Genomic DNA, 25,143 nt, shown 5'->3' with positions numbered 1-25,143 from the left:
TTAGAGCTCATTTGATTGGGTACAAATTTCTTTATTGACCATGTTGGAGTTAAATATTTGTTGACTAAATCAGTTTCAAACCAATAGTAATAAGGTGTTGCAATTAAATATTTATTAACTAAATCATATTTCAAACCAAGACTAATAAGGTAGGTACTTTTGTTGTACAAAAGTTGTGAGAACAATGTGCAGAACTTATTTAGATTTAATAAGGTGACAATACTTGAGCCATAAGTGCTAGAAGAATTTCCAATCAACAAATTTTAAGAATTTCCAAATTTTCAAACGAAGAACTTTAACAATCCAATAGCACTTATCATTTACAACCTCTATCTAACATTCCGTAATCCATTAGTAAAAGATAAAACCAACGCATTTGTCATGTAAAATAATAAGTGTAATTTATTTCTTAGTTAGAAAAAAAAAACATTTAAATGACACGGTGAAAGGAACCAAGATCAGTATTTATAGTACAGTAGTTTCCACTAGCTAGCTTAAAGAAGAAAGATAATAATAGATTAATCTTTATTAACCTTGGAAAGATAAACTTGTTTTTCTTTACAAAGAAGTACTAGTTCACGTTTTGGTCCCCCAAACCTTTGGACTGGACTAACGTTTTCAAACAAACATTCTGCACCAATGCAAACCTTCAATGTAAGACAATAAGCTTCTGGTGTTCTGTAGAAGGGCGCAACAAATGCAAATTTTCTTACCACTTCAGAGCCTTCAAAACAGTCCAAATCAAGAAAGACATGCTGTACGAAACCATCATCCAAAGTCATCCTTAGCCACAACTTACTCTCGCTTGAAATATTATGGAGAGTGATTTCACATGGTACACCAACGGGTAGCCCTGAAACGAAGGGAAGAGGGTGTTCCATGTCATTGTTGGGAATGCTTAGTTCGGCGTTTACATGTTTGATTGTTCCATGAAGCATAAACTGCTTCAGAGAGAAAAACTTGAGAAATGCATCAAACTGAAGTGGACTGCAAGAAGCTCCATCCGTTGAGATGGTACTTAATAATTTCCCAATTTCAACTACGAAATTGGATGGCAACGCTGAACTTTCTTTTAGGATAGATTCAACACGTAAATATAGAGTTTTCAGCCTCTTCAATGTATGATTATGACAGATGATTTCACTTTTACATATCCTGAGAGCACACGTTAATAACATTAGCTCCAAGACGTTTAATTCCTCTTCTGCNGACAAGCNTATAAACCTACTCATCAATTCTTTAACCCTCCTATCAAGCTTTCCCAGTTTGAATTCCATTTTTCCTATTCGCTGAGAACACAACTTTTTTGATGGCAGCAAGGGCTCCCATACTTCAGCAAGTAGCTCTATCACCCGGAGGTATAGTATAGTAAATGCCAAAGCATCAGCATCACCAGATCCCAAAGAATCAAGTTTCATGGCAGCTAACTCCTTCAAACACCTGCATCATTGTCATCAGCACAGAAATAAATGATTAAAAAGAACAAGGAGAATATTGGGCACACGCATACTGAATTTTAACAATAAAAATATAAGAAAAAGTTATATTATTATTATATTATAAAAGCTTGCACGGCATCTTAAATTTCAAGCAAAAAAGCCAACTAACTAGAATCCCCATATTCTGTATATAGCATAAATTAATCACACAAAATATAAATCAATATGTGGAAATTGAATTATTTTAAAGTTTAATAGTCTTTTTAGTCCCAAGTTTTCTATTTAATACAGTCCCTCAATTTTTTTCTTCATTTCAATTTAGTCCTTATTTTTTCTAAAAAAAGTTGTAAATGATGACGATGACGATGTGGCAGTGTAAATGATGACGTGACACTAAGGTGGCTGGGTTTATCCAATGTGGTATCAAGGTGGCTGGACTTAAATGATGTAAGTACCAATATACACAGCCACCTCGTCACTCTCTAAATGATGTGAGTACCAATTTAAAAGAAGAAATCCCAGTAACATTTTCTTTTTAAAATGAAGACTACATTGAGATGAAAAATAAAAATTGAAGGACCATATTGAATAATTCTGACAACAATTGGGAGAAAAAATGCTATTAAACCTTTAAATGGTTACTATGCAACTCACACGATACAAATATTGGAAGAAACAACAACAAATACCAAGGCACCTATGTTACTAAAGTTACACAACAATTCCTCACCTTAAGGACCTTAGCACTTCATTTGTATGACCTGATTGTATCCTCAGCCACATAGCAGCGGGCTTTGCAAGGATGTAATTTCTAACTTCATCATTCAGAGATTGTTGTTGTTGTATCTGGTTATCTGCTAACTCTTTCGGCTCCCTTGTGATATGTGCGCCAATGACCTCATTGCTAGAAAAATTTGGAGCATTATCACCTTCAAATAAAGGCAACTGTTCCACCCCTACCGCGAGGTTAATATTTGTTGCAGAATACTCTGTAGATCTGCTTTTCTCACATAGGCAAGCCAAAAGGGAATCCCTATCCATGATATCACTAAAAGCATTATAAATTCTACCTAGGAACGTAACTGCATAAGAAAACATAACTGGTGGTATTCTGCCTACATCAGCATTTAAGAGTGGAACTGGTGGTATTCTGCCTACATCAGCATTCAAGAGTGGAGCAGATATAGAAAGAATTAACAGAGCAGCTATCCTTGCACTATCAAATTCTACATTTCCTTCCAAAGCCGTTTCTACCTGTAAAAACGAAAACAAAAAGTAATCAGTGCCACTACTTCAAAGAAATTTAGGTACATCTGTCTCATTGACATGCAAAATATGTGAAAGGATCAAGAAGTTCTTGTATATGATTATATGCAATAATCCAAACAAGCGCACCTCTTCAAACGTGTCCTTCATAATCAGGCTTACAAATTTCTTGTGATTTCGGCCCAGATGAGAAAAAGTAGAAAATACACCAGCTTCATCCTGGAAGCACCAAAGTTAAATGGAATATAGGTTGGTTAAAAAGTAGTTGCATTGAGAATCTTGGCTCCATCTTCTGAAAGAACAGGATTATCCCTTAGTGAGAAGGATGACTTTGTAGCAGCAAATGAGGGGGGGGGGGGCAACAGAAGAGGTTGCTAGACTACCCACAACAGAAAGTTGTTTCACTTAATACAGGATCACTTCACACCTCTTTGTCTGGATGGTATAATGAAAAGTGAGGGAATGAAAAAAGTATGAAATAGTGAAAGAGATGAGGGGAAATCTCCCTTGTGTTAAATCCACACATAGGGTTTTCTATTTATAATAGAAGATATATGGGTTAAGCCTAAAATACAAATAAGAAATATAAACTAATTAACTAAAGATAATAGATAAATATAAACTAAATATAATATATCTAACACTCCCCCTCAAGCTGGAGCATACAGATTGTATGTACCAAGCTTGTTACTAAAATAATCAATAAAGACTTGGTGAAAATATCTGCTTCTGCACTCGAGAGACACCAAATTGCTAATGATTTGCAAGACGACATAGAAGACAAAATACCAACCCAAAAGACTCGCCCTGAGCAACAAATATGGGAGGTTGTTCCATGTAAATCTCTTCTTGCAAATCGCCCTTGAAGAATGCCGCCATTGGATAAAGAGGTAATTGTTGGAGAGCCACCACGGCTATAAATAAACTGACAACAAACCATCTTTTCCATGAAAAAAGCATATATGGACGGGTCAAACGCAACGGTGAAAAGAGAGGTCAGAAGAGACAGCAACGGAAGAAGCCATGGATAAACAGGAGAAAGAAAGAAACCCTAAAAATTCAACATGCTCTGATTGCCTCAACGACCACAAGAGGCGATTCGGATGGAGCGGTCGTCAGTTGATTCTGGAACTCCGACGAGGTTCCAGCGAGATTCCGGCGAAGGTCTGGCGAAGGTCCGACGAAAGGTCCGGCGAAAGGTCAGGTGAAGGTCCGGCGAAGTTCCGGCGAAGGATGATGACCGACGGCGAGTAGCGGTGATGCACTGCGGATGCAGTGGCCTTTCTTGGCCGCAGCAGAATAATATAGGTTGAAAGACTTTTAGTAGGGGCTGCCGGCGGCCATGGCGGCCGGCCACCAGCAGACAGCAAAGACAATGACTAAAGAATCAGAGAACCAGGCTCTGATACCATATGAAATAGTGAAAGAGATGAGGGGAAATCTCCCTTGTGTTAAATCCACACATAGGGTTTTCTATTTATAATAGAAGAAATATGGGTTAAGCCTAAAATACAAATAAGAAATATAAACAAACTAAATAAGAAATATAAACTAACTAACTAAAGATAAGAGATAAATATAAACTAAATATAATATATCTAACAAAAAGAAAGAAAGAGAATAACTTTCTTTCAAGGGCCATTAAATATTCTTTTATTAATGGCTGGTTTTGAATGCCGGGGGACTACTTTGGTATGTTATCCACCCATGCTGTGGTTAGTCTAGTTTTCACTTAAATAATAATATCTATAGATCTGTTTATATTATCCTGTTCTGCTACACACCTTTATGGCTATTACTAATAATTTTGAAGCCATAACAAAAAGTTAAACCATGATGGAATATTAAGACAACGATGCAGCAAAGATAAAAATATTTTGTAAAAGGGTGAAGAATACACGTAATTAAGGATAATCTTCTCACGGGGCACATCTTTAATTGAGGACATATAAAATTGCCAATGGTGCACTGTGAAAGAAGAGATGATGATTCAAAACACAAATTATTGCATATTTAAAAATTAAAAACAGAAAATAAAATGGATAGAAAATGGTTAAAAGATATATTCATATGCAATCAAGGAACTCAAGGATATAGTACGCTATTGCCTGAATGGTGAAATAAAAATACATGTAATATACATGGGTATTTTTGCAGATAAAATAACCTCGAATATTGAAAAAAAAAATTAACAAGAGATATTACGTAGCCATTGAAAATATAAAAGACAAATGGAACCGAGTATAAAGCAAACCTGTGGATAACTGTCTAAATTCCGCAGGAGTCTGTCAACAGATGATTTGAACAATGCCAGATTGTTTAGCTTCATTACTTTAAGTATTTTCCTATAAGTATATCTTACATCCCAACTATCATCTACCAGGGCTCCAAGAAACTGAAAAATAAAACGAAAAATATATTACTAATATCAGTAATAAAGTGCATCATATATATATAAGTAATGGCATTAGGTGAGTTAGTTAGAGAAAAATTCACGATTTTGGCAAATTAAGATTCTTGAAAAAGATTAAGATCAATCAAGAATTCAACTAAGAAAACACTCAATGTCCATAACAAGTATCAATAAAATCCCCACCACTGATTCGTGCTGTTGGTCAGGTCTTGTTTATGAAAAACATTTTATCAGCTGAAACTTAAGGACTATCCAAGACAGTTTTTAGTAAAAATGTTTTTTTCCTTTTAGAAGAGGAAAAAACCATAACAATCCCCGGTATTTGATTTGATCACCGGTACACACACAAATAATCATTCTTTTCAGTTTGGCAAACCACAAACAAGCAATCTAACCATTGGTCCCAACAAAAATAACCTTTTCGATGCACCCTGCTAGTCGTTCATCACTATCCAAATGTAATTTGGTCAACCCTAGGGACCTAGTTCATTCTACAAATCTACTGAAAAGCTTAGGGCCATTTGGTTTGAGAAAACAATTTCTATTTTCACCTTTTGTTTTCACTTTTAATGATAAAAATGTCGTATTAATTTTTCTTGGTTTTCTATTTTCACAAGTTTGTAGTATGTATATGACATGGTGAAAAAAAAAACAATAAAAGGTTATTGTCACTGATTCCTTCACAAACTTTTGAAATAGTGAGAAAATGAAAACAAAATGGAACTTTTGCTATTAAAAATAAAAATAGAGAATGAAGAATACACCCAATTAATTTAAAACCATAACAACTATAACCCTACTTATTTACCAGGAAAATAATCACACCACTAGCAAAACTCCTTAACCATAAAACTTCCAAGTAAAACATTAGATTTTTCCCCCAAATTTTGTCCTACCTCCTAGCACAGTAAAATTTCCGATTAAGAAAAAGAAAAGAATACAAATAACCAATAAATCTCCATACAGCAATATGAAGAAGGTTCCCTAATTTGTCCAACATGAGATGCATCTTGCAATTCCAAAGAAAGGAAAAACCGTAGGCACTAAAATACATACTAGAAACAGAGCAAAATGATTAATGGAGGATCAGAAACACACCATGTGCAAATGTTTTTCATGAAGCTTTAAACGGCCATTAATTGCCATATGGTGCATGGTTTCTAAAGCTTGTAAGCGAACCACCACAGAATCACCATTCAACACATCCATTAACGAGTCTAACGCTTCACGTGCAAACTCAGCAGATAGGCTTGTCAGTGTGCGTAAGGACTCACATACAGACTTCCTCACCTTCATATCAGGCACAAATGAAGAAAATACTATCAAACAATCACACAAGGAAAAAACACTGCAACTATACCAGATTATTGCTGTCAGTTTTAGATACCTCAAAGAACTCATCCTCAAGTCCATGAACTAGTGCACCAGCAACACTACTTGCCAACATGACACATTGTTCAGATGTGCTCTGACCCCCGGTTTCCTTTTGCTTTCCACGTCCTGAAACTCTCTTTGCTAAACTTTGCAAAAGAAGATCCTCCGATACCATTTCCATCTTTCTGAGGCCATTAAATGCTTCAACTCTAACCTTCATATTCATATCTCTTGCCATGGAGCATAGCTATATGAACATACAGTGAAGGAGTTACATCATACTGAGGGATCAGGCAACAACTATCCGAAATTCTAGAAAACTGAAACAGATACGTAAGACCAAAAAACTTGAAACATATGAAGTGAAGCCCATTACTACACCTTGGCAAATACATCATCGGACCAATAGGCTTTCATCTCTGAGCTAGAAGCTGCCAACATCATACCCCATGAAGCCACATGGAATATATAAGTATACATCATTCAAAGACTTACCACCATCAACTAGCTCAAAAACAGAATATTAATCATTCGACAATTGACTGAACTCAACAAGAACACTATCTGATTGACACTAATACTAAAATATCAGATTTTCTCATTTCTAATATTTCCGCAACACAATGACTAGCAATAATAAAAAAGGACTTGACACTTCGTTTAACTAGTCATCTAAAAGTATTCCCTACATCACATTGGGCATTGTTTGTTGGCGATGTAGATCATATCAAAGTAATCTTAAATGCAGTACATACTCTCATTCTAAAAACATATTGGCCCTTCGTTTATATATCCATTGGTCTTCAAATTACTAGAAGACCAATTTCATGGTATTAACCGACTGAAATACTATGATGTCACCATGGTTTTAAATGCGATTCACTGCAGTCTTTTTCTAAAACTTAATTAGCTTATATAATTTAATCAAATTATATAATGATTATTTTGGGTAAGAACTAATGAAAAATAAAAATCTTTAAAATTATCTTACTTTAAATTCAAAACATTCAATTAATTATTACAATAGTTAATTTATATTCTCAAATGCAAGCACTTATTAAGCCACAAATTACATTCATGCATCCAAACTTTATCATAAATTTAAATTATGTAATTTAGTTTGTAGAATGTCTAAGTTAAAAAATGATAGCAGAAGAAGAGAACCTTACCACGCGAACCACAGAGTACCTAACGCAGGGATCGAAGTCCCGAAGCAACTGGACGGTGCGTTGGTAACATGCATCGACCAAGCCAATGTCTTTCAACTCTCCACCACGCTAGATGAACTGAACGAGCCCGTCAAGCGCTGCGTCTGTAACGTAAGGGTAAGGATCCTTCGTGAACCCCAACAGCACCGCCAACAGCAAGCCAGGTCGGACCTCAAAACTCGAACCTGCATTCCGGAGCATCCACGCGCGGGCGGACACGGAGGCGCTGAAGCACAACGACATGAAGCGTGTGTCGTCTAGATGGAGGCCCGAGAGGGACGCGCCTATGGCCTCCACAGAGAGCCGGGGGGAGGACCCGACGGTTGGAAGAGCCATGGTGGTGGCAAGGTTGGGGTGGCGAGAAGCGCCGTCGGAGGGATGGACAAATGGAACTGAACTGCACTGCACTGCTAAAAATTGTACTAACTAAAAATTAATTTGTCTAAACTGAACTGTAAAATCGTTCAAACAAACTGGACTGAACTGTTTTTTGTTTTATCAAACTGGACTGAACTATATTAAATTGTACTAAGCTACAATATAAATTGAACTGAACTACTAACTATACTAATTTTAAACTGAATTGTACTAATTTTAACACTACACTAGTTCTAAAATCTGATTTTAAAACTATCTAATAACAAAGTAACTTGTTAACTATGCAAAATTATATAACTTGCTAAACTAAGGGAAATGTAACAGAAGCTATCTCAACAAGTTCTAATTGGTAAAAATTAATACGCAAAAATTACTATGCAAAGCTGAAATTTAAAATTAATCTACTAACTATCAATTAGAATGAACATATAAAATCTGAACAAACCTAATACTGCTATAATCAACTAAACAACAACTAAGCAATTTCAAATTCATCTAACTCTTCTGCACGTAAAGTTCAGTATTGATCATTAATGTTTTCAATCTTCTCATTCGGAAGGAAAACCTGCACAAGCAGAGAGGCAGGGCAAAACTAATTACAAGAACACAAGTAAAGGTAACTTTGCAAATACAGCAAAGGTTTTATGCAGATTTTACAGCAAAGACAGCAAAGGTTTATGCAGAATTTTAGTATAAAACAGCAGCAATTTTCTGCAGCATTTTTATGTGAAACAGCACCCATTTTCTGCAGAATTTTATTCTAAAACAGCAATCATTTTTCTGCAGAATTTACAGCATTTATAATAGCTAACAGATAGCCTTTCTGGCAGCAAACAGCAAAGGATTTAAGTGCAATATAGCATCCAGAACAACACCAAACAAGGTTTTCTAGTATAAAACAGCAGTGATTTAAGTGCAGTAACAGCATCAGAACCAACACCAACAAAGCAAGGAATTAAGTTTAAAACAGCAAAGGCTTTTTCTCAAAACTCTGCACCTACGGCACTAAACAAAGCTGGACAGCAGAGCAAGGAATAAAATGAAAAAAAAAAAAAAAAAAAGACAAGAACATTAAACCATTAATTTCCATCAAACCTTTTTATAAGCACAATTGAATGTACACCTTATTTGGTGCCAAATAGCACACTATGATTTAAGTTCCATATAAGAAATTATATATTCTACTCTTAAGGGCAACACACTATCTCTTCAAACTTAGAACCGTTAAATTCTAAGACAACAAGATAAAACCAAAACAGGAAATACTACGCTGAAGCATTATTGTAATGTTGATAAGAAGATAATCACAAGGGAATCCACATAACAACAACAAGCATCATTCACCTAAACGAATATCATATAATTAAATAGAAAAAATAAAAACATTAAAACCACAATGTAACGCAAAAATAAAATATAAGCTAGGAAAAGGGACAGTAAAAATGGCTAAAAAAAAACAACACAAACATGGGTTTAAGGAAAGTACAGCAGAAGCAGAGACACGATACAGAGGTAGAGACAGCACAAAGAGGTAAAGGCCGCGGTGGAACTCTCCTTTGTCGACAGGGTCACGGTGGCATCGGCCGCACGTCACGGTAGGGCCACGTGCGAGTGAAGGATGACCCAACCAACGATATTCGAAGCGACGGCGACGGCGACTGAGCGCGACGGCGACGACGACTAAGCGCGAGACAAGACTCGAACCCCTAATCTGACGTGGGAGGAAGATGAGAGAGGGTGATGGGTTTAAACACAAGGGAGCCCTATCGAAAATTTCATAAGATCAATTTTTTAAAACTCAATCATAAAACAACATATTTAATTTTTAATAAAAATTGATGATTTTTTTTAGTATAATTATACATTAGTTATTTTTGCCCATCCTTACTTTAACAGCTTGAGGGTGTGAGTAATGGCGTGTCGGAGAGCTGGTTAGGGGGTTTGGAGGATGTGGAAGAGGATGCATTTTGATGAAGACGGTACGTTTTAATGTATTATCATTAAGTGCAATCAACAGTAATTATTATAAACTCAAATTTATAAAATTAATTAACATCGAATGTTTATAACTTCACATTGTAGATTTATATTTGATTTAAAGTTAAAAAAGTATTTATAGAAAAAAAAAGACAATTTTATTACAAGTAATTATTACTTCAAATTTAATTATCACTTTGATGAATTTTAAACTCCATATATTTTTCAGACATTTGTGAAGTATAATTAGTAGAGTAGGTGATGAAGGAAAATTTCATTCTTTTTGTTAACTTGTAAATTACCCTGAAAAACAGATCAAAGGAGAGAGCGCGAGCACGATGGTCCCACGCATCACATTCGCTTCCTAAATCAACGGCTAGAAACGCAGGATCGGACATAGCCAGTTCAACCATCCAGATTCGTGATTTCTCTACTACATTATTTCATTTTTAAAATAAAAACGTGAAAAAAGGGCGTCATTTCCTTGCCACACCCTGTTTCGTGAAGCGTAGTGCATCAAGATCTCTCTATCGCTCTCTGAAATCGAAAATGAGCAAGGGACCTGGTCTCTTCACCGATATCGGCAAAAAAGCCAAAGGTGAACGAACACGCTCTCTAACATTCTTCGTTATTCATTCCTCCTCATCGCTTTTATCGATCGAAGAAAAATTAAACTAAGCACTTTTGATTTGTTATTGCTTGTAGATCTTTTGACTAAGGACTACACCTCCGATAGGAAACTCACAGTTTCATCCTACAGCAGCGCCGGAGTTGTAAGCTCTTCGAACTTTCATTATAAATAATATATTGTTTGTATGTGTACGATTTTTCGTCAATTACATTTTTGTATGAGAGGTATTGTGGTCAAGATATAATGCGATGCTATACGCGAAAATGAATTTATTCGCACTACAAGGTTGCCGATGAGTGTTGCTCGTTCCTTAAAATCCTTGATTACCTGTTGTACTGACTTTTTTTTGGTAAAGGTCGTTTATCTCCAGTTCGCTTATTTTAATTTGTATTTTTATCGATTCCGCATTATATTGTCAGTACGTGAAGTTAATCGTATAGGGTAGACAGATTCTTCCCTTTTGCAAAATTAAAAATAAAAGGAAATCGAGGATGTTGGATAGTTAAAATTGTTCTGTCTGAATCTGTTTGATGCGTTCTATTCATTTTGTGGGTATGTAAGTGACATTTGGCTTAATTATCAGCTAATACGGCATCATAGAACGGAGCATTTGGCTTTCATAATAGGCAATCTGACTTATGAGTTCCAATGAACTATTATTTGATGAAGTTAATTGTACAGAAATCAATCTTTATCTCGTTCTAGCATCATTGTTTTATCAAAATCTTAATTAATGGATGGTGACTGGGGAATAGGACTGTATGAATAATACCTGGAGAAAAACAAAAAAGAGATTGTATGTGTAGAGCTTATTGGAGTGCATGTTAAACAGTGATATTAGAAAAGTGAGAGACTCGTGATAAGCAGTGAAACAGTGATATTAGAAAAGGGAGAGACTCGTATGATAAACAGTTAAACAGTGATATTAGAAAAGGGGGAGACTCACAGTCTCGTAAGAATATCGTTGAGACTACAACTGACTATTTATACGGACTAACAGAATTACAGATCTCTAACTAACTGATATAACAGTATCATAGGTATCTAACTAACTAATGTGAATGGGAAGGGTTGATTGATTCTTGTGTGATAGATTACACGTAGGTTTTTGCAGAAGAGATTTGATGTCATCTACCATAAGTTTGATGCAAGAAGTAGCGTTATGGATTTGGAATCATATGTAAGTGAAATTTGGATCCAGGTGTTACAAGCTATATTAAAAGGGGAAATTCTTGACAGTCATTGATTACTGATAAATTTATCTTGCTGTTCATGCTAGTTTTGAGTTTTTGTGTACCCAGTTTCAGAATTCTGATATATTCTATCAAGGCTCGTGAATTTTTACAAGTAGACACAATGACAATCGTTTTAAGATATCTACTAGGGGATACAGAACATGAATTATCAAAACAATTAGCGCACCTTTAGGTATAAAGTATCCTGTGACTGGATGGTGCATGAAAAAGGTCATGAAAGAAAGGTTGATAGTTGGGGCTAGGGGTTTGAAGAAATTGTCTGATAGTTGAAATTTGATTTCTGATATCTAAGAGATTGAAAGTATACGATTGAGACTGAAAATAAATGATGGATTACTTGGGTGAATGTGAAAGTAAGGTGATATCTGACTGATAGAGAGGATGAAGATTCAATGTTCTGTAACCCACTAAGATAATGTAAGATTGACATGGGGGTACTGATATGATCTTTTGTTTAGACTGTTGCAACCTGCATGGCCGCTTTAAATTTTTGTCTTGCTGCTTTAATTTTTGTTGTCATGGTCGTCTTTCTAATGCTATGGGTGTGCAACGGCGCACATGGCTACCTGCTAGTAGCAATAGATATGTAGTGTTCAATTCAATCTGACTTCTTATTTTTTCTTCTTTCAGGCGCTCACTTCAACTGCTGTGAAGAAAGGAGGACTCTCGACTGGGGATGTGGCAGCACTGTACAAGTATAAGAACACTATTATTGATGTTAAACTTGACACGGCATCAATTGTGGGTTACTTTGTCTTTTAAGGTTACTATTGAGTATGCTCTTGAGTAAATCGTCTTGTTAACTTGCTCCTTTTTTCCCAGATCTCCACAACCCTCACATTCACTGACATTATTCCGTCCACCAAGACTATTGCTTCAATTAAGCTGCCTGATTATAATTCTGGCAAGGTATAGAAACTTGCTGCTTCTGGCTGGGAAATTTGACTAACTGCTGGACATCGTTTCTAAAAAATTGTCTGATTGGTTTTTGACAGCTAGAGGTTCAATACTTCCATGACCATGCTACCTTGACAACCGCTTTTGCTTTGAATCAATCCCCTGTCATTGATGTTTCTGCTACCGTCGGTACCCCAAGCATTGCTTTCGGCGGTGAGGCAGGCTATGACACTACATCTGGTCGTTTTACAAAATACACTGCTGGGATTAGTGTCACGAAAGCAGATTCATCTGCTTCAATAATCCTGTAAGCTGCTTTTACCAAAAAAAATTGTTTTCCAAACATCTAGCAATGTAATCATGTTATAAGCGTAACAAATTGATATTTAACACGTACTTCCCAAACAGAGGTGACAAGGGTGACAGCATTAAAGCATCATACGTCCATCATCTGGACCTATTGAAGAAGAGTGCTGCTGTTGCAGAGGTCACTAGAAAGTTCTCCACAAATGAGAACATTCTTACAGTGGGAGGGTCTTTTGCTGTTGACCCTCTGACACAGGTCAAAGCAAGGCTCAACAATCAAGGACATCTTGGCGCCCTCTTGCAGCATGAGATCATACCAAAATCAGTGTTGACTATTTCTGGTGAGATTGACACCAAGGCCCTGGATAAAAAACCCAGGTTTGGATTGGGAGTTGCCCTCAAACCGTGAGCCTTTTGTTCATTTTTAGAAAAGTGATCGGAGTTACAAACTTCATTCAATTTTTTTGGTGGCCCTTGAAAGGAGGGAAAATAATTAGCTCCACATATGAGCATTTCCAGGCTCTTCATGAATGGATAAAAATCTTATAATTCGAATCCTCGAGTGTCTTTTGTTTCCCTTTTTTTTTTCTTGAACTTTCTGCTTTTCCTCCAACATTGTGGTAGGCATTACAAGATCTATAGGTCATGTTGTCTAGGAGGATTTTATCGAGTGTGCTTTTCTTACAATTTTACTTTCAATTTTTCTCTTGGATAACTTCCACACCCCTTCAATATTGTTATTCTTTCAGTGAATTGGATTAAAAGAAGGGAAGAGGAGGGAAGGAAAATGATCACTTTATTTGGTCCAAGTATAAGTGTACGAGAGGAGAAATATAATATATTTTTGTGCTCCATAAAATATTAATGGAGAGGCTGAGTCGAAAGACTTTAGGATAATTTAGTTGGTACAATCTAAATTACACAGGACTGTCGTCTTCCAAAAATAAGATAACGTTACTTTATGGTTCTCATTTTATTTCTCCCCTTCCAAAATTTATATCTAAAAGGGATATAGAGTTAATCTTTTTTCTCTTAATGCAATGGTTGGATTAACAATATATATCATTCTGTCAAAGAAGTTAATTATCTGTACCAATTTTTTTTTATCTAATTAGGACCCAGATATGTATGCAATGTGATATAAAATTTATTTGTTTTGAATATCATTACCAAAAGAATATTATTTCACACATTATATATGTCAAGTTTCTCAAAGGATAAAGTTGGCTGGTATGAATGTGTCAAGTGGCTTAAACTGTAAAAACAACACAATGAATTTTTGTGAAGTCATAAATTTATTTCATTAATATCTTTTTCGTTTAAGAATATTCTTTATTTTCTTGATATTTTTGTTAATCTTTTTAATAAAAAGACATCGTTATATTTTCCAGAGGAAAGAGTCGTTGTATAATTTTTATCTCATTATACTCAACCGTTTAATCCCTTCAACTTTTTTCTTTGTACACTTAAACATCCTAAACTTTAATTTGTCTTAATTGATCATTAGATTTGATCTCATTTAAAAATAAAGACCTTAAACTTCAATTTTGTTCCAATCATTGCTTAAATTTATTGAAGTCCTTAAAACATAATTTCCTATACTTCTTTTGACAGGTTTCATGATTTACATTAAATGTCAGCAGCAATTTATTTAATCTATTTCTTCATTTTTTTTCAATTCATTCTTTGTATATTGAAATATAATTAAAATAAGAATTTTAAAAAAATTATAAAAGATAATTTTCATTAATTTAACATTTATATTTCTTTACTACTGCATATATTATAATAAGACTACTAGTAGAAATCCATCCAACTAATTCTTAGTTCTTTTTAAAATAAATCATCAACAAAGCAAATTTTAATAATTTCAGGGAAATATAGCTAACAGCAATTAATAGGCTAAAAGCTAACTTATTAACGATTTTAATAACCAGGCATGTTACTTCAATTAATTCTGCAAACTTATTTAAAAGTTAATTTTCTTTTTTAACTATTTAAATCCTTCCCATCCCCGCCCCACCCTTCTCATGCACTGCGTTTGTCAGCCCAAAATACCAATAACTGAAAATTTACCGAGTTCGCAACATTTTGATGCATTTATTAAAATATTAAAGAGGTTGGGTCCAATGAGAACACTCTTTAAAATGAGAAATGAAACTAAATTATAGCAACCATCAACATCTATATTATTAATACACACTTTTTTTAACTTTAATTTTTAAGTTATCTTTTTAATGTTAAATAATTATTTTTTTCCACTTTTTATCTTTAAATAATTAATTTAAATTACAATTTTAAATGTAATTATTTTTTAAACTAAAATAATTATATTATAATCTTATTTTCTTGAATAATCATTTAATTACTAACAATAAAAAAGTGAACATAACATATTTTTCCCAGGAAATAAAATTCGTTTCAAATCAGTCACCTGCCTTCTTTCTTTCCTTTTCTGTTTTTTGTCTTCTTCCTCTCATAAGTGAACATTTTACCAGACTCCTTCGCTTGAAAAATTGTGCATATATCATTTGTGCTACATGAACACCATGGTCAATGGGGTTTAGAAATTAGACCAACAGAAATTTTCCAAATTTCATATTGTCTTCCTTAAAAATGTCGTGAATTTGGATCAAATACATTGAAGAACCAACTTACAGCATCCTTAACCAGAATTTCAAAACCATACTCAAATGTTAGGAATTTACGAATGCAGATGTACAGTGAAGGCCTAGAAAACCACACCCCATCTACACATGAGCTTTAATTTGAAAAGGAAGTAGAAGAGTTGAGAACAAAGTTCACAGGGGTAGAACATTTTGCAAATGATACCAGACATGGGATGGAAGTTTAGAATATATCTTTCGGTGAACTAAAAAAGGAAAATAAGAATATCGTGAATTTAATCTGAATAGTTCATCTCACCGCAATGTTGATCTAAAGATTACTATGGTCTGTTCTGATGTCTCATTTTAAAGAGACCTCATTTGAAACATGAAGTTAAACAAACATTTGGATTGGAAATTCTTATATCTATTTGATTGTCTGAATAACTGGCTACACAAGCAACTTCTGACTACAGTATACATTCTACTTTATAAAAAAAATAGTTCTATAAAACCTTCGAGAAAATGCAATCAAAGGAAATTGAAGAAAGATGGGTATCGAGATACAATAGTCTGTATGCCAGCTTCACTTATAGGGCCATCAAAACTGAAATTGACCTAAAAATTCATACCTACCCACCATATTTGCATATGGCAGAGCATCTCCCAATTTCATCTTTTGTTAAGTTTGATGAAAGCTTTCCGTATTTCCTTTATATTTTTTCAGGTAAAGTAAAGATATGTAATAAAAAAACAAATACTCCACTCGTGACAGAGAAGACATCCTCACTCAACCTGCAACCAATAAAATGTAACATAATCCCTGTCTTCCTCTGTTGTAGACAAATCCTGACAGATTCTAGAAAACAACAATGTTTTCATACAACTGACATGGAAGATCAAAGAGTATAGTGAGTAGCCAAAGTATATTGAAGTCCAAGCAAATGGCACTGTCAAAACATGCACTGTGATAAGGTATCGAGGCACCAGTGCATACAATTATATAACCTTTAAATGCACCTTTGCATGATTTTTAGAAAAATGATTGAAGACTAAATAAACTTCATTATTGTGGAATCTCCATAATACTAGAATTACTTGAGTGCAACTATCTGTATCACAGTCCACTAAAGTTTGACTAAGGTTCCTCCTACAAACCTTCTTGCAAAACACTTTTTGCACTATGAACATAACTGTGCAAGCAATAGGATAAAAACATCTACTATGGGCTAAAAACAGTTGAATATCACAGATTGTATGATATGACTCAAACACCTTACTGATGAAACCAGAAATAATTTAAAAGTTTTCAATAAAATTTTCCTAATTGGAAAGCAAATGTTAAAAAGTGCATTAGGTTGATGCCATCACACTCCCCTCAAAACTATCCAGCCATATTAAAACCTATTAAGTCCACAAAGATCGTGCGACAGCGTGAAGATCACAAAGCTAAAGCTAACGCAGCTGAAATGATAAAAACAATAAATACTAGCAGTAATAATGTCAAACAATTCATTAAAATAAACAAAACAGAAGGGTCTGAGAACACCTGAACCCTTTAGATCCAAAACGCAAGACCCTCGAAGTACCAAAACCGCAGATAAAACACGACACTAATGATTGAAACCGAGTTCCAATAAGAACAATAAAAACAACCAGCAATCTATCGAAAACAAAAAATAGAAAACTAATCAACAGTCTGCATGATATCCTCGGGAGCAAACTTTGTACCCTTTTCCTTGTCGGCGGCGGCGCGACCCTTAGCCTTGCGATCGAGCAAGGATTTACGGTCCTTGTCCATTCTCAACTTCGTCACCACGACTTTCGAAGGGTGAATGCCGACATTGACAGTGGAGCCGTTCACCTTCTCGCGAGTGATTCGCTCAATGTGGATAACCCACTTGCGGCGATAGACCTGCACCACCTTGCCCTCGCGACCCTTGTAGGTTCCCCTAACCACTTGCACCTCGTCATCCTTCCGAACCGGAATGGAACGCACGTTGTATTTCGACCGTAGATCCGTTGAGAGCGGCGCGCTCATCAGCACACGGCGGACGCTTGATGGCGCCGTGAAATGGGCCTTGCGGCTCTTGCGCCGGCTAGAGGAAACCCTAGGATTGAACTTCATTTTCTTCTCTCCTTCTGCGACGGCAATGCGAATGAAGGGAAGAGTGTATGAGAAAAAAATATGAGATTTAGGGTTTACTCTTCTTCCCTTCTTTAGTTATTAAAATTTATTTTTATTTTTTCTGATGGATCAGACCCACATAGGTCCAAGCTACCCTGTTGTATTGGGCCTGCTGGATCCATTTTGGTGATACGTTCTTATGGAATAGAAAAAATCTTGGAGAAAATATATAAACGATCAGAACTGCTGTTTAAAAAGTGTTTTATTTTCAGAAATATTATTACTAAAAATGTTATTTTGAAAATTAAAATAAAATTAATTAATTATATTTTAAATATTCATAAACTTTGAAAGTGAAAATTAATAATTAAAACAGAAGTTATGAGTAAGTGAAAAAACACTTAGCACAAATCATGTGATAACATGGTAAGTTACAAATAAGATTATAAGTTTATTTACTTCTAAAATAATTATTCAAAATTTAGGAAAACTATGTAATTAAGTGAGGTTATATAAAATTTATCTCACTGTTTAAAAAGGCTTAGTTTTTAAACAATATCATCTAGTTTCAATGTACATTCTTTTAATTATTTTAGTTATTATTGTCTAAACTTGTATAGATTGACGAGGTTAAAAGTAGTTGAACTGTAAGGATATATTATTTTGATGGTGTATATTGATAATTATGTGTGGACAAAGTTACGTCAGAGAGAATATGAGTTTAGAAATTGAAAAGGAAATATGTATTTCATTAATTGTGTAGGAATGGATACAAGCTAGTATATAAAGAAGAGAGAAAAGACCGGGTCAAACTGTATGATCGTTTTACAGTTTCAATTTAAAAAACTCAACACACCCCTTTTAAAGTGAAACTCTTAAGAGATATAACTCGAAGATGTTCTCTTAGCTTTTGAAACTTGTTCTGGCGCAATGCTTTTGTGAAAATGTCAACAACTTGATTCTCCGTTGAGCAATGCAGAAGATCTAGTTCCTGCTTGTCAACCTGCTCCCTCAGATAATGATATCGTGTCTCGATGTGTTTACTTCGTCCATGTGCCATGGGATTTCTAGCAAGGTTGATAGCAGATTTGTTATCTATCATTAGCTTAACTGGTTTGCAATAGTCGATCATCAACTCATCAAGCATTGCCTTTATCCAAGCGCACTGACGTGCTGTTTTGGAAGCAGCAACATATTCAGCTTCACATGATGATAATGCAACAACACTTTGCTTCTCTGAGCACCAGCTAAACGATGCTCCCATGGACTTGAGTACGTATCCAAATGTGTTTTTCCTGTCCAGCTGATCTCCAAACCAATCGGAGTCGCTTCAAGCCTCTAGCATTCCAACCATTCCATTGAGCTTCTTTGGATAAAAGAGTCCATAATCTGTTGTCCCCTTCAGATATCTCAGTATATGTCTGGCAATGCCAAGGTGTGACTGTCTAGGATCTCCCATATACCTGCTAATTAGTCCAACACCATAATTGATATCAGGCCCAGTGTTGCATACATACCTGAGTGAACCCACGATTTGTTTATACAAAGTTGCGTCCACCCTTTCATCGTCTGCCTGCAGAGACAGCTTTGTGTTGGCCATTATTGGTATACAAGTACTGTTGCAATTCTTCGTGCCAAAACGCTTCATAATATCACCTATATATTTCTTTTGATGCACCAGAATTCCATCAGCTACACGTGAAAACTCCAGCCCAAGAAAATAGTCTAGGCTGCCAAGATCAGTCATCTCGAAGTCTTCTTTCATTTTTGCTTTGAATTCAATAATAGCTTCTTCGTTGTTACCTGTTATCAACAAGTCATCTACATACAAACAAATTAATAAAATGCCATTTTGACCAACTTGTTTTGAATAAACTCCGAACTTAACCGTGCATTTCTTAAACCCATTTTTGATCAGCCATGAGTTAATGTGAACATTCCATGCCCGTGTGCTTGCCTAAGCCCATACAAAGCCTTGTTTAATTTGAGCACTTTCCACTCTTCACCTTTCTTTTCAAAACCGGGACGTTGTCTCACATATACCTCTTCTTCTAATGGTCCATTTAGAAAAGCTGATTTCACGTCCATCTGACAAATCACCCAATCTCTTGTGTTTGCTACAGTAACAATAAGTCTTATGGTTTCCAACCTAGCTACTGGGGCAAATACCTCAGTGAAGTTTACTGCTGGTTTTTGAAGAAAACCTTTTGCCACAAGTCTCGCTTTCAATTTAGCAACTCTGTCATCTGGTTTGAGTTTGGTTTTAAACACCCATTTTACTTCAATCACATGCTTGTGCTTGGGTAATTCAGTCATAATCCATGTTTCATTCTTCTTAATTGCAGCTAGCTCTTCCATCATGGCTTCCTTCCATTATTGTGATCCAATTATTTATAATCAAAAAATAAACAATAAGTCAATATTGTTTAATACAAATGAGACATAAAACTATTTCGAACTCAAACAAATTTTTATATATGATCTATAACGATGAATTTTAAGAATACTTTTTGTAATTAAAAATTATCAAAGTGGTGTAATACTTAAAACTAGTATGAGCTCATCTCTCCATTGTGAGTTTTTTTAACACTTTGATATTGTGGGAAGAAAAATAATTAACTGATATTATTAAGAAAATAGTTACATAGTTTTACTGAATAAACATTTAATGATTAAATTTAAATTTAATGATATATTTTATTTGTGATGAATTTAACATCTTAGACACCATTAACGCAATTAATTTTATTTAATAATTTTGTATTTTATTTACAATGAAAATTTAACGTTGTATACGGTTATAAAAAACACCATTTTTATTGAATAAAGCTTTTATTGAATTATAATAAAAGCAACTTTACCTTACGTTTCATAAATTGTTAACTCCGGGAAGTTAAAAAGCTAGGAATGGCAAAATCATAAATAATCTTTAAAGATAAGCACAGGTTATCCACTGTATGGCAAGATAATTATTATTAACATTTTTTTGTATTTTTTCATCGTTTGTTTTTTTTTTTTTTTCATATTTTAAAATGTTATTTTTCAAATTTTCTATTATAATTCAAGTAGACACATTTTCTTGATCGTAATATTTTTTTTATTGTCACGCTCTGCCTCGACATTGTTTTTCTAATTTTATTTGCATTTTTAACTCTTAATTTCTCATATAATTATTTAATGCAACAATGAAAAAAAAAAGGTGCGTAGTCTGTTGTTATATGGATCCTCAAACCTAAAATGTTCGAGTATTAAGGTTAATTTAAAGGTGCTTTTGGATTTAAGTCGAAATATCTGAATTAAATTTTAATTATTTTTTATTTTAGTGTACACATTTTTTTCTCTAAATCTATTTTTTTTTTTTAAGTAATAGTTTACTAATTTTATCTTTTAAGTAATCGTTTTTTCTAATTTAATCATTTTAAACTAAAATAATTATTTATATTAAAATATTATATCTAAAATAAATAAATAATATTTACAATTAAATCATAAAAAATAATTATATTTATTTTTACAATTAAAGTTTCCACAAGGTTATGGAAAGATGAAAAGGAAAAAAAAATGTGAAAGATAAAATTAGAATTAAAATAAACAAGAGGAAATTCTCATCTGAAAAGGTAGGAAAACTTTTCCTATGTTCCAGTGGAGGACGAAAGTACTATCCATATTCATTCGTTTTTTAATTGTAAGATTGCATGTATAATCAAAACATATTTAAAATTAAATTTTAACAAAAATTGGATATATAAGTAAGAATAACACTAAATATATATTTCTAAAAAACTTAATGTTTTAACAAAAATGGAATACTTTGATTAAAATAACGAGTAATCAATTGAAAAAAGGAAAATAATTTAAAATGGGACATATATAAAATCTTTTAATTTTAATTATTTCTATAAAAAAAGATACGGTTTCATTTTATAAAATAAACACCAAAGAAAAAACAAAAACAATTATTAGAAAAATAGAACAATCACATTTAATAAAACATGATTGAAAGTTCCATAATTTTATATTTTTCTCACTATATAATGATATTTTATCTGAAAATACAAACTGAAATAATTTTATCTCCAATTTATACATAAAAAAACAATTCAAAAATATAAAAGTATTAAATATTTTAATATAAATTAAATTATTAAAATTTTTTATTAAATAGATTTTTATTTTTTACATGAAAATATATAAAAAATAAAAATGCAAAATAAAACTAATTTTGAAAATTTTAATTTAAAATACAAAAAATTTAAATATTAAAGAAATCTCTTCATACAAAATATTTAAATTTATGAAAAATTTAAATGGAAACACAAAATTTGAGAATATGAAAACAAGGTCGAAAACAAAGAAAAGCAATTGAAAACGCTGCTGTTGTAATTAAAAAAAATCTTTGACCATCCTTAATTTTTTTATTTTTTAAATATCAAAAACGTTTTAACTATTGGGTAATATAGGCATTTTATAAAAAAATGGAGGTGTTGGGTGAAATACCCATATTAATAACGTCCCATGCCATATTTATGATTTGCCATAAACTCCATGGAAATAACAGTGCAGCATTAAGACGTGTTGAAAACGGTGTGTGGTTTCATTCAAACAAAAAACCAGAGAGATGAGGGCTTTGAAGCACGCCATTGAGACCATATACGAGGAAGAACACTCCTTCTCTTCTTCTCCACCGTCCATCTCTTCTCCTCCTTCACTCCACTCCATAGTCAATGCTTGGTTCTTCCCATTTCTTTCCCATCTCTGTTACACTTTTCTCATACTTCTTTTTCTTCTTTCAAATTAAATTATCTATGCTTTCAGGTCTCTCCATTCCTCCTCTGAACCCAACGTCTTGATACTTGTTCAAGGAACCTGCTTTCGTTTGCACCAGGTATTTTCTGCTGTTTCTTCGTCAAAATTGTTTGCAAAGCTTAAACTTTAGATGATTAAACTGGACTTTACTAGTTTTCAAAATTGGGATTTGTGTAAATTTTGATCAAGAGTTGTATGGCCTTAATAATTTTTCTAAAGTATTCGCTTTCAGTAAGGCTTTGCTACATCTGAATTGGGAACATCCTTTATTTTGTTTATTTGTTATGCTGAATCCATGAAATATTGAAATGACATGTCGAGATCGACGTTTCATCCTGATATTCTGGTATATACCTTAAAAAGAACCTGAAAATTTGGTTGTCCTCTTCTTTCTGACTTCAGGATCGTATGATATCACAAAGTTCATACCTGAAACAGCACCTGATGGGAGTTTCTAATGTAACAATCTCCCCGCCGTTAAACATAACGGCCGAGACTTTCGCCACGGTGGCTGGTTTCTGTTACACCCACAAAGTCCACTTAACGCCGAGCAACATTGCTGCGATGAGAGTGGCGGCGGAGTTGCTGGGTATGACGGAAGGAGATAATCTATGGGAGGTGACAGAATCGTACTTTGAGAGAGTTGTTGGCGTTGATGCATCGATGGTTATTCGTTCGTGCTTCACTATGCTTCCCGAATCCGAAACGACAGCGTCGCTTGTCAGCAGGTGCATTGAAGCGATGATTTGGAATGGCGACGTTTCGTTTTTGGACGACGTCGTTGAGATGCACGCTCAAGATTTTCGAATGGTGGCGTCTTACTTGAACAAACGGCTGCCCAACCACGATGCTCTATACAAGATTATTGATCACTATCTTAAGGTACGCCACGTGTCATCATATCATGCAATAGATGGACCCCTTTTAATATTTCTGAGAACTGTGACTTCTGATTTTTTTAGATAAATACAAGTTTGACTGCGTACATGTTTTAATATATAATTTATTAGTAAAATTAATTCAGGATGAATAACATTTACTGATAGGCTAATTTTTTAAAACTGAAAAATATAAAGATACAAAATTTTTGGGTGACTTTTTTGCATTAATTTTTATTTTATATTATACTATTAATGACTTATTTAATGCAAATTAATAAAAGGATTAACATCACTAAATTAAAATATGAATTTAATGTTCATCACTGTAAATTAGTTTAACTAAATAAATATTCTGTCAAAAACTTAAATATAATTTTTATTATTAAAATGTTGATATGACTGATTATATGATTTTAGAGAACATTTTATTTATTATTGACTTTAAAATATAATAGAATAATAGATGTCTATTTATTCATTATTTTTTTTTCTCCTTTCTTTCATCGTGTGTTATTATAACTGGTTATAACATTTTGAATGTTGAGATGGTATTCTTGCTAGAAAGAAATATCGGTGTATTTGTTGACAATAATCTTTCAACATTGGTGAAGGAGATCGAGTATGAAAAATTAACGGACGAAGAACATACAGAGATATGTAATAACTTAGATTGTTCTAAGCTCTCATGTCACATTCTGGTTGAATGTATTCAAAATCCCCGAATGTCACTCAAATTCATAATGAGAGCGATACTGATGGAGCATCTGAAAACTCGTCGCTCCCTCGTTGCGACAGTCACCGCTGCTATGCGTGAAACAGAACAAACGTCACTGATGGAAATTCTCCAACAAGACACTACTGATTGTCACACAACACATATAGAAAATGCAATGGATTCCACCTACTATCGTATTCAAAGCCTTGAGAAAGAACTAAGGGATATGAAGAACCATATTCAACATCATAATCGATTCATGAATGGGAATAAGAACAGTAATGCGTTGAACCAAGAACGTTCAATGAGTTTTCATTTTGAACCACCAGAGGATAGTAAAATACGAAGGGGAGGAAGAGGGTCCATTTCATCATCGAGTTTTTTTCTTGATAACATTACAGCGAAGCAACATAACAAGGTGGAGATGTTTCATACAAACAAAACCTCATCAAACAAGACAAAGTCTTTTCCCTACAAATTCATAAGTAGTTTTAAGAATGTATTCGGATGTCGAAATCAACAACAAAATAAAAGGAGTTAGAAAATTAGTTACAAAGCTACTACATTCTCGTTAAATATTAGAGAAATTTATTTACTCATGAGTGTGGAAATCATCAATAATTACGACTAGAAGTATATAATGTTATATGTCACCGGTGAATATTCAACATTATTGTTGTTTGTGTGTGTGTATATATATATATTTGTTTCTTTCTTTCTAAATATACATTTTTTTAATTGTTCTGATGATTAGTACCGAAAGTATTTTATCATTATGTAAATTTTAAACATAACCTAATATTATAAAATTGATTTATATGAAGTTTGTAACTAGTTGTATGACTTTTTTTCTAATCAATAT

General features: G+C 33.8%; 4 protein-coding genes across 6 annotated transcripts; 2 read left to right on the top strand and 2 right to left on the bottom strand.

The window, feature by feature from the left end:
• Nucleotides 1-504: 504 nt before the first annotated feature.
• Nucleotides 505-10,056, bottom strand: LOC106777659 (protein SIEL). Of its 3 annotated transcripts, XM_022787586.1 has the most exons (10): nucleotides 9,967-10,056; nucleotides 9,565-9,841; nucleotides 7,662-8,110; nucleotides 6,874-6,996; nucleotides 6,506-6,739; nucleotides 6,217-6,408; nucleotides 4,960-5,100; nucleotides 2,835-2,924; nucleotides 2,170-2,693; nucleotides 505-1,440 (listed from the first exon to the last, which is right to left on the bottom strand). In XM_022787586.1, exons 4-10 carry the CDS (start codon nucleotides 6,973-6,975, stop codon nucleotides 519-521), a joined length of 2,205 nt encoding a protein of 734 aa, XP_022643307.1. In that variant the 5' UTR covers nucleotides 6,976-6,996; nucleotides 7,662-8,110; nucleotides 9,565-9,841; nucleotides 9,967-10,056; the 3' UTR covers nucleotides 505-518. The 3 variants fall into 3 exon arrangements, with proteins under 3 accessions (XP_022643307.1, XP_022643308.1, XP_014520817.1); XM_022787587.1 differs by lacking the exons at nucleotides 9,565-9,841; nucleotides 9,967-10,056 and having other exon boundaries at nucleotides 6,874-6,923; nucleotides 7,662-8,219; XM_014665331.2 differs by lacking the exons at nucleotides 6,874-6,996; nucleotides 9,565-9,841; nucleotides 9,967-10,056 and having other exon boundaries at nucleotides 7,662-8,219.
• Nucleotides 10,057-10,446: 390 nt separating this feature from the next.
• On the top strand, nucleotides 10,447-14,022 carry LOC106776426 (mitochondrial outer membrane protein porin 2). The gene is made up of 6 exons (XM_014663881.2): nucleotides 10,447-10,653; nucleotides 10,761-10,828; nucleotides 12,573-12,683; nucleotides 12,765-12,851; nucleotides 12,938-13,146; nucleotides 13,248-14,022. Exons 1-6 carry the CDS (start codon nucleotides 10,605-10,607, stop codon nucleotides 13,552-13,554), a joined length of 831 nt encoding a protein of 276 aa, XP_014519367.1. The 5' UTR covers nucleotides 10,447-10,604; the 3' UTR covers nucleotides 13,555-14,022.
• Nucleotides 14,023-17,221: 3,199 nt separating this feature from the next.
• Nucleotides 17,222-17,954, bottom strand: LOC106777030 (60S ribosomal protein L26-1). The gene has a single exon (XM_014664530.2). It carries the CDS (start codon nucleotides 17,877-17,879, stop codon nucleotides 17,439-17,441), a length of 441 nt encoding a protein of 146 aa, XP_014520016.1. The 5' UTR covers nucleotides 17,880-17,954; the 3' UTR covers nucleotides 17,222-17,438.
• Nucleotides 17,955-22,402: 4,448 nt separating this feature from the next.
• Nucleotides 22,403-24,934, top strand: LOC106776623 (BTB/POZ domain-containing protein At3g49900). Its single transcript, XM_022775796.1, has 4 exons — nucleotides 22,403-22,610; nucleotides 22,695-22,764; nucleotides 23,088-23,567; nucleotides 24,178-24,934. Exons 1-4 carry the CDS (start codon nucleotides 22,498-22,500, stop codon nucleotides 24,820-24,822), a joined length of 1,308 nt encoding a protein of 435 aa, XP_022631517.1. The 5' UTR covers nucleotides 22,403-22,497; the 3' UTR covers nucleotides 24,823-24,934.
• The last annotated feature ends 209 nt before the right edge of the window (nucleotides 24,935-25,143 follow it).

This window comes from Vigna radiata, chromosome 11, assembly GCF_000741045.1.
Source record: "Vigna radiata var. radiata cultivar VC1973A chromosome 11, Vradiata_ver6, whole genome shotgun sequence".
Lineage (NCBI taxonomy): Eukaryota > Viridiplantae > Streptophyta > Magnoliopsida > Fabales > Fabaceae > Vigna > Vigna radiata.
Note: the sequence above shows the minus strand (reverse complement) of the source record. Positions and strands in the feature narration are given on the sequence as shown.

Coding starts and splice junctions, on each gene's coding strand:
- LOC106776426 (XM_014663881.2), top strand. CDS start 10,605: ATGAGCAAGGGACCTGGTCTCTTCACCGATATCGGCAAAAAAGCCAAA. Junction 12,684..12,764: donor AACTTGACACGGCATCAATT/GTGGGTTACTTT, acceptor CTTTTTTCCCAG/ATCTCCACAACCCTCACATT. Junction 12,852..12,937: donor CTGATTATAATTCTGGCAAG/GTATAGAAACTT, acceptor GGTTTTTGACAG/CTAGAGGTTCAATACTTCCA.
- LOC106777030 (XM_014664530.2), bottom strand. CDS start 17,879: ATGAAGTTCAATCCTAGGGTTTCCTCTAGCCGGCGCAAGAGCCGCAAG.
- LOC106776623 (XM_022775796.1), top strand. CDS start 22,498: ATGAGGGCTTTGAAGCACGCCATTGAGACCATATACGAGGAAGAACAC. Junction 22,611..22,694: donor CACTCCATAGTCAATGCTTG/GTTCTTCCCATT, acceptor CTATGCTTTCAG/GTCTCTCCATTCCTCCTCTG. Junction 23,568..24,177: donor TTATTGATCACTATCTTAAG/GTACGCCACGTG, acceptor ACATTGGTGAAG/GAGATCGAGTATGAAAAATT.